Here is a 9,249-nt window from a genome sequence, read left to right as displayed (position 1 = left end):
ATTCGTTGGTAAAAGAGTAGCCCAAGAGTTGGCGGTGGTGGTGATGACTAGCTGCCTTCCCTCTAGTCTTACACTTACTAAATTAGGAGACGGCTAGCGCAGATAGCCCTCGTGTAGCTTTGCGCGAAATTCCAAAACAAACAAACAAACAAACAATCGAACACAACTCAATATTGCGTACCGTACATTTGACATTTTACGAATTTTAAATAACAACTTTATTCCTTTCTCCTTCAATTATTTTCAGACTCTTGTTTTCTAACTAACGCGCATCATAACGATGTTATTCATTCCTAATGTATGCTTCTAACGATCACTTTATCACTCTAAGAAAGTTTATGATGTTTTAGTTTCCTTACTAGGTTCATAATGATGTTTTTACAGCACAAACCGTTAATGTTCTGAATCCAGCAAGTTTTTCTTTTCTTTCATTCGCCTCTGAATAATGCCATTTTTCTTGCTTTTCATTCAATGGCAAACATAGATTAGAAAACGTGCACATATAATTGGAGACCATGCTTGCAAGCAAATTTTATTGTTTGAACACCATTTCTTCATTTATATTTCTTCCTTCGTTACTAATAGAAGGAAAATCTTTAAAGCTCACTTCAAGCTATGACGTTGAAATTGCCTATAAAAGCAGTGAAAGCATAGCCTAACATTTCCGAGTTGATTATGACAAAATGATTATTAAGACACAGCGGTGACTATTTGTCTAATTACTTCTAAAGAAGGCGTCCGCGTATTGTATAAGAAATGGAAATGGAAGCACAGTTTAATCTTTCCTTACCATTAAGAAGTTATTCGGTTGCAAGAATCTTAATAAAAATGCGTGATTTTTAAAATAATGTTAGATATTATAAATGATTTTGCTTTTTTTTTAAATTAAATTTCATAAAAGATAAAAAGAATTGAAATGTTCTACTTTCATGATAACAATAAACGCAATAAATTATCGAAGATTTTAATTATTATATATATCCTCAATGCTTTAATAACATTAGAAACAAACATATTAACATTAAAATGTTCAGTTAAATCAATTTGTCGCTAAGGCTATTTATTCTCTTACATTATATTTTGAAATTTTCTATATAGTATTTTATAGCTTTGCTATATATTATAAAATTATATATTTTAATTATTGCACTGCCACCTACAATGAAATTTTCGTAAATAATAATGCTGTAGAAATTATTAAGACTGGCCTTTAAATTTATAACATTTTACTCATTAAGGAAGCGAATTTATTTTTTTAATTCGATTGTTCTATATAAAAGAGTGCTCATCCCACATAAGTTTGAATGCGTGTGCTTACGGTTGCGTCATGTGTACAGCAACATAGTTACATATTTGAGATGTCGATTACACTTATATACCTATATCGTAATTTTAGAAATAATTCTATAAGGCTTTTCTGATAGTAACAATCCGTTCTATTTGCTCGCTTTTTGAGACCTTTGGCTACAACATGAACATCTATTTATTGGAACTGGGAGTGGCATAAATGTTAGTGTATTAGTCTGCGCTTCGAAATGTTCCAAGGTTCCAGCACACAAAATGCCCCTGAACACGTTCCTTCCTTTCAGGTAAAGGCGTGTGACAAAAGTGACAGTCAAGTTGTTCGGATAATAGTATCTGTGTAGTCGACGGCTACTGCTGAAAAGCTATGTTTTGTTATGGTCATCAGATCAAAAGTAAGAACAGTTATAACTGAACACTGGGGTTTTATCCTAACAGCTTATCCTGTGTGTGTCAATTGAAGAAACAGTCAGGTTGAATATACCTATACCAATTTATCTCCTCGCTTTCAGTTGTATAGTCTTATTTGTGCACTACATTTATTGTTTTTAACTTCGAAAAAAGCAGCTATAATTAGTACTTTGCTATTAGTATTATTGGGCCATAGAATATTGTGAAGGTAAGAACCTGAATTCTGTAGTTATTTTTTCACGCACCGGTTGGTCAAAGGGCTTTTATTCAGGAATTATATGAACTATTCCAACAAAAGTTTGTTCGTTTGTTTGTTTGTTTTGGAATTTCGCGCAAAGCTACACGAGGGCTATCTGCGCTAGCCGTCCCTAATTTAGCAGTGTAAGACTAGAGGGAAGGCAGCTAGTCATCACCACCCACCGCCAACTCTTGGGCTACTTTTTTACCAACGAATAGTGGGATTGACCGTCACATTATAACGCCCCCACGGCTGAAAGGGCGAGCATGTTTGGTGGGATGCGGATTCGAACCCGCGACCCTCAGATTGTGAGTCGAGCGCCTTATCCACCTGGCCATGCCGGGCGCCCAACAAAAGTAAATAGATGATCCTATAGTTAAATCACTCTTCAATCAAATAACTGACAGAGATGAAACTAGTGTACATTTTAGGAGCACCACGTATTCACCGAATACAATTAATATATCAGTTTCATTTACAACGTACTGCTACTTACAACCCATGAATTATGAATTTCGTCAAATACAAGGTGCTCAAAATTGGGATTTTACTGAGTTTCCTTGTTTAAAATATTTCATTTGGCAAAAAAAAAGAAAACACTCTTTACAGTGGCCAAACTAAACTTCATGGGGCCTATGGATCAAAATTACATGGGACCCTTTAACCACTGTTGCATCTTTTTGGGGGTAACCGAGAGGGTGGGGGTAGGGATTGGGGGCCCGTGAACTTCATCGAATCAGTAAGATAGCTAGTTGCCCCCGTGACTCATTAACAAGTTGTTCTCTCACATTTTCGTTGAAATTGATAATTTCAGCATTTGCGGGGCATTCTTCTTATCAGAAATTGGATGACGTTTAACTTAATGAATGACCCTGTCACATTCATTAATCAGAGGAACGTCGAACTCTCAGAAAGTCGTTTGACCAGTTGAAGAGTTAAAATACGTTGCTTCTAAATAGGCCCCAGAAATGGTCTATGGGATTTACTTCTGGACTTTCTGGAGGTGATTCTTTGTTTGTCATGAATTCTTGTTCATGGTAGTCTTTCAGATGCCTAACTCTCCAGACAGCTCGTCTAATCAACTTTGAAATATATTACCTTTTAAAAATTAATCTTCCCAAACACATTAACTAATTATTAATAATCCCTCACAACATTCAATTATAAAAATATCAATGGATCAATGATAACGAAATTAATCAACAAAAGTATTTCACAAAACATTGGCTCAACCCGACTTTTTTCACAGACATAACAGCAAATTTTGGATGAATACTACTACAACGACTATCGTTTACGTTATAAATTCTAAAATAAATTAGCCAGATCCTTTTCTAACCAACAAACAAAAGGAAAACTACACACACTCTTCAATAAGTTAGAGGGTATAAATTTTGGACATTGTCAACTTTCCTCACTCCTTTAACCTATAAATAATAAACTCATAAAAGTGATAAAATGCTGTAGCATTTCCAATAATTAGCTGTAGCAATCAAAATTTTCAAGTTGCTATAGTTTCAGAAGAATGTTCAACTGAGTTTGTGACATACAAAACTAGAAAAACTTCTAAATACAAAAATTCAAAATGCCTTTTATTTTGATCTAAAAAAACTCAAACTTTACAACAAATTCTCTAAGATTAATCAAATATGTAATAAGTATAGATAATATATAACTCAAATTTTCCCAAAGTAAATAAGGACTATCATACCACAATCAACCTGATCGACATTTATTAAGATGCCCGCTGTTGATTATCTAGTTTTCAACACGTCTGTTTTATTTAATTTGTTTTCCTAATTAAACCATACTTTGAGAATTAATTATATGTGTCTTTAACTACCCCAATCCATTAAAGTTGAAACTGAAATCGTTATACTGAACTTTACTTATCCGTGTTTAAACTTGCAAGATTCTGGACTCAGGAATACAAACAAATACCCACAAACGTTTAATAGTTGTGTTTATTGTCTACCTGTATTAAGCATAAAGTGCATATTAATTCTCAATCGCTGCGAAACTAACATCCTTCAATAAATATTCGCTCGTGGAACGTGCTGGAGGTAAAAAATAACGTCGTATAAATATACACGCGACTTGGAGTAGCACTGAATGAATTCGGCTTGATTATTTTATAAATTTATATTCACGAACTCTTTACTGACAAATTTTTGGTAATGAGTTTCATAGCTACATAAAAAGTTCATTAGTAGTTTACACCTACAGACGATAATTGTTCAGTAAGAGTGTAAACCAATAACGCTAAACCTATTAACTGTGTAAGTTAGGAACAAATTATTTAGAAATACAGCAAGTCCTGCTATAGATTATTTTCTAAAAATATAAAATATATTTTTTTCATTGTAAAGAGATAAAGATGAAACTTATATTCTAAGTTTGGTCCTCTGTGATAATTAATGTATAAAAACAAGATTCTTGAAACCACACTAAATAAGCCAATTCAGAGTGATTGCAACTTGTATCTTTAATATTTACTGTTTTTAACGATGAAAGTGTAATACACTAGCTGTGTAGTGCATAAACTTCAGCACACTTCCCGTTAGTATATGTTTCGACACATACTTTATGCATTAATGTCCCCAATTCCAGCACACTTCCCGTTAGTATATGTTTCGACACATACTTTATGCATTAATGTCCCCAATTCCAGCACACTTCCCGTTAGTATATGTTTCGACACATACTTTATGCATTAATGTCCCCAATTCCAGCACACTTCCCGTTAGTATATGTTTCGACACATATTTTATGCAGTAATGTCCCCAATTCGCAGAACTATATATAAAAAAGGAATAAAAGCTTAATTCTAATTATTAATTCATTTTTTAATTTAATTTTAATGTTAATAATAATAAAAGTGTGCAATTTTAACATTCTGAAACAGTTATTATTGAATTAATTTTAAAAGACTAAAAGTGAAGTTATGATATATATAAATCAAAAATATGACGGGATTAATTACATGTTAATTGCAAAACATGACATGTAGGATTTATAATGAAGTGCTGATTCTTCGAAATATTAAATATTAAATTTTAATATTACCTGTACGGTTATTCGTCAGTAGACACCATATATATGTTTTATTTTCATTGTGTTAAACCTCGCTCATGTATTATGCACATTTTTAATAGCTTCGAGCCCATCTTGATGTATAAAATAAAAACTTTTGTCAGCACTTTCGATATCTTGTTCGAAAGTATTTCCTTAACTCATTTTGCAAAATATAATAGAATATTTTCACAGTAACAAGAAAACCATTCAAATTTGTACAGTTCAAGCACAATGATTTTCTATTTCGCTCCTTGGTAATAAAATTGATTGATTCTTGGTTCGTTGTTTTTCGACAATGTTTCATTAAAGAAAGTTTTTTATTTAAACATGTATATTTAAAAAATTGTAATTTTAAAAGGCACTCAAGAACATACAATATGACCATTATGGCTTCGTCTCAGAAGATTGCCTTACTGATAAAAAACACAGAAGCATTAGGCCTCAATTAGAGAAAAATCACAGTAAATGAAACAAACTGTCAGAGGTTTTGATACTGCAGGAACTATTTAACCAGTCAATGTTCCTGCCAGAAGACACACGTCGTAACTACTTTCTCCAGTATCAAGACTTCTGACAGTTTGTTCCATTTATTGTGGTTTTTGGGTAACTGCTACACATTATATTGTGTTATTATATTTCCTTTATCTTATACTTTTACTCGATCCTAGTATAGTGGGAATGAATGTGAAATGCTATCATACTAGTTTGAAATTATAAACATTATAAAATGTCCTCATACGGATCTATGGGTGATGTCAGTTATAAAATTGGAATGTGTCTGATATTTATAACACCAACAGGATATTATAAATATGTTCTTTTATTATCATAAGTATAAACCATATTTTCTCTGTATTAGTATTATCTCAACCACGCTTTCTCTGTATCAGTAGTACCTTAACCACACTTTCTCTTTATTTTGTCTATATTAGTTGTATTTCAACCAGAATTTTCTCTGTGTTAGTAGCATCTCAATAACTCTTTTTCAGTTGAATGACGCTATCAGTAGGACTCGTAAGATCAACTGTGTTTGCAATAAATATGTTCTTTTATTATCATAATTATATCCTGTTGGTGTTATAAAAATCAGACACAATCCAATTGTATAACTGTATTATAAATATGTTCTTTTATTATCATAAGTATATCCTGTTGGTGTTATAAAAATCAGACACAATCCAATTTTATAACTGTATTATAAATATGTTCTTTTATTATCATAAGTATATCCTGTTGGTGTTATAAATATCAGACACAATCCAATTTTATAACTGGAGATAATACTAATACAGAGAAAATATGGTTGAGGTACTACTAATACAGAGAAAATGTGGTTGAGGTACTACTAATATGGAGTAAATATGGTTGAGATACTATGCAGAGAAAATGTGGTTGAGATTAATGGCACCTGCAGACACCCAATGAAAGGTACGCACATTTTTGTACAGGTTTATTAGCGAAATACTATTCAAACAAAATCAATTTTATGTGTTACAAATCGCATATGAACATTACACACATTTTATTAAAGTTTAAAACAAAAAATTACACTTATAGGTTTACTCATTTTCTAAGAGGAGAGCAATATGTTCTGAAGCATGGAATGCGTGCAGAACTGATTCAATGTTTATGGTTACATCTTGATGAACATTCATTAAAGCGAGTCCAGTAAGCCGATAATTACCCATCGTACGCCGGAGGTATGTGATGAAGATTGCTGAATACACGTTCTGCTATCGATGTCAATACTGGCATACAGAGAAGAACCCATCAAGATGTTGTAGATGTTCGGATAGAATGTACAAGAGTCCTTGAATGCACTAGAAAGGTCGTCGCCCGAAACATCATCGGAACTGATCTATGCACGCCATGCTGTCAGCTCAGTGTCAGCACAACCTAGAGAGGGAAGGAAGTCTGCCTTTTTCCGACTTGATGTCACACCACATTGTAGAAGTCTAAACAAGACCCGTAAAACAACACTAGATGACGTACAAAGACCGTGAGTCACAGACAGACACTGGGAACATTTATTACTCATTTACGGGAAAATTTCGTGTACGCACATGTGTATAGTGGGATCCCCTGTGCGCGCCACTGGTTGAGATGCTACTGATACAGAGAAAATGAAGTTGAGTTATTATTAGTACAGAGAAAATGTGGTTGAGATACTACTAATGCAGAGAAAGTGTGGTTGAGATACTAATAACACAGAGAAAGTGTGGTTGAGATATTACTAATACAGAGAAAATGTGGTTGAGATACTACTAAGCTTTGTGCGTAACAGGCAGAACAAACAAATATTCAGCTTCGCATGAAATTCGGAAATGAAAAAGAAAAAATTCTGCCAGTTTAGGAGATTTGAATTAGTCCTAAATTCATATACTAGCTAAAAGTGCAAAATGAATACAAAATTATAATATTAAAATACAAAACATTAATGAAACATATCCATCATAATCAATAATGCCAGAGAAAAATGGATTTTGTCACAGCAGGAAAAAATAAAGTTATAGAACAGAATTCTCATCATTATTATACTCAATCGAAATTCTAATTCGTATTTATCATTAAGTATTATTAATTATTTACATCATAACAGGAGGACACCAGACATTTCTGTTTTTAACAATGAACTGGCTTTGACACAAAACAACCGTCAGGAAAAAGGATTCCTTGAACTTTAACACGCAGAAGTTTTTGCATACATAACCTAAAAGTTTTTCTTTGACAACAATAGTAACTCCCTTACCAATTGATTTCTGCAGCTTTGACTGTTTTTTTTTTTTATCATCACCCTGACTAAGTCGGTAGTTCTGTAGGAAAAATCAAGACGAAGAGCATACATTATGTAGTAGGCGGAAAAAACACTACGTTTCACTGTAAATAAATGATAATCGTGCGCTTGAACAAGCTTTGCTTCTACGACTTAAAAAACACCGTCATGTCTTCGAATACACACACAGTTCACCTGACGTTTCTTCTGGACTTTGTTTATTTAGTTTTATCGAGTATTCACGTAATGGAAAACAGTTACTTACATGTAAACATTTCTTCTTTTACCACCCCCTCTACTTCCCAACAATACTGTATATTTCTCTTTCTTCTCCCTCTTTTCTATTCTTTTTTTTTTCGCCTTTGTTCTTCTTATTACCATTTCTTCTTTTCCGTTTTGATCATGCTTATATTTTATTTATTTTTTACTTGCAAGATATTTTACTTATTTCCTTTTCACCTTTGTAAGCTTTATCCTATTTCTGTGATATTCGCCAATCTCTTTTGTTTTTCTTACTGAAAGTCATTCGGTGCCCACCTCTCACACCGGATTCTCAGCACCTGAAACTCAGCACCCACAACCGGACGTACGGTGCCAGGGTCAACTTCTCCTGTCCAACCAGCTACCGACTTGTAGGGGCATCTTCTCTTGAGTGCTTGAAGAATGAATCCTGGTCAAGTGATCCACCAATATGTGAAGGTAAGCTAACCATACAATTCAGGGATAATGATGGTCTTACTGTATCCAGTATTAGCAACATTAAAAAATCAAAACATGTTTTAGCCATCAAAATGCGTCTTTTACTGTGATAAACATGCTTCGATTCGAAGAAAATGTAAAGTAAATAACAAGAATATAATTCATATTCCCATTCTAATATAAGCGATGTGTGTGTGTGTTTAATTCTTTCCTGGTTCAATGAGTTTTTAAAATCCCACTTTAGGTTGAACTATGTGTTGAATCAATAAATGCACTATGTGGTACGTGGAAATTATATAAACGGTGTGTGTGTGTGTTTACTTCTTTTCTGGTTCAATGAGTTTTTAAAATCCCACTTTAGGTTGAACTATGTGTTGAATCAATAAATGCACTATGTGGTACGTGGAAATAAATTTTTAAAACCATCAGAATGGTGTGAGAGAACATAAACTTTGTGATCTTGAATGCCTTTTTTGTATACGGAATTATTTAAAGTACTGTGCATGGATAGTAAACATTAACCCAATAAATTAACGCATAAAATAATACCATTTGTTCAACCAAAGTCTGCGCTTGATATTTCCAACTTGTTTTTCATTTGTGATAAGCGCAATGTACAAATTCTCAAATCAGCGTATCTGTTTTAAATATTCTCCTGAAATTTGCCATATTATATCAGTCAACAACCCTATCTGTTTTAAATAATTTCTTGAAATTTGCCATATCTATATCAGTACATAGCCCTAAAGCT

At 33.1% G+C, this 9,249-nt stretch overlaps 1 protein-coding gene across 1 annotated transcript in view; it reads left to right on the top strand.

Moving 5' to 3' along the window:
• The window catches only part of LOC106467585 (locomotion-related protein Hikaru genki-like), a gene marked incomplete at its 5' end in the record, with an annotated part of 46,217 nt that overhangs the window by 29,029 nt on the left and 7,939 nt on the right, over window positions 1-9,249 (top strand). The window contains one exon of the mRNA XM_022395795.1: window positions 8,322-8,498. Coding sequence (XP_022251503.1) covers window positions 8,322-8,498 — 177 coding nt within the window. The remainder of the gene's footprint in view (window positions 1-8,321; window positions 8,499-9,249) is intronic.

This window comes from Limulus polyphemus, unplaced genomic scaffold, assembly GCF_000517525.1.
Source record: "Limulus polyphemus unplaced genomic scaffold, Limulus_polyphemus-2.1.2 Scaffold2671, whole genome shotgun sequence".
NCBI lineage: Eukaryota > Metazoa > Arthropoda > Merostomata > Xiphosura > Limulidae > Limulus > Limulus polyphemus.
The sequence above is the reverse complement of the archived record's forward strand: the minus strand, read 5'-3'. Positions and strand labels throughout refer to the sequence as shown.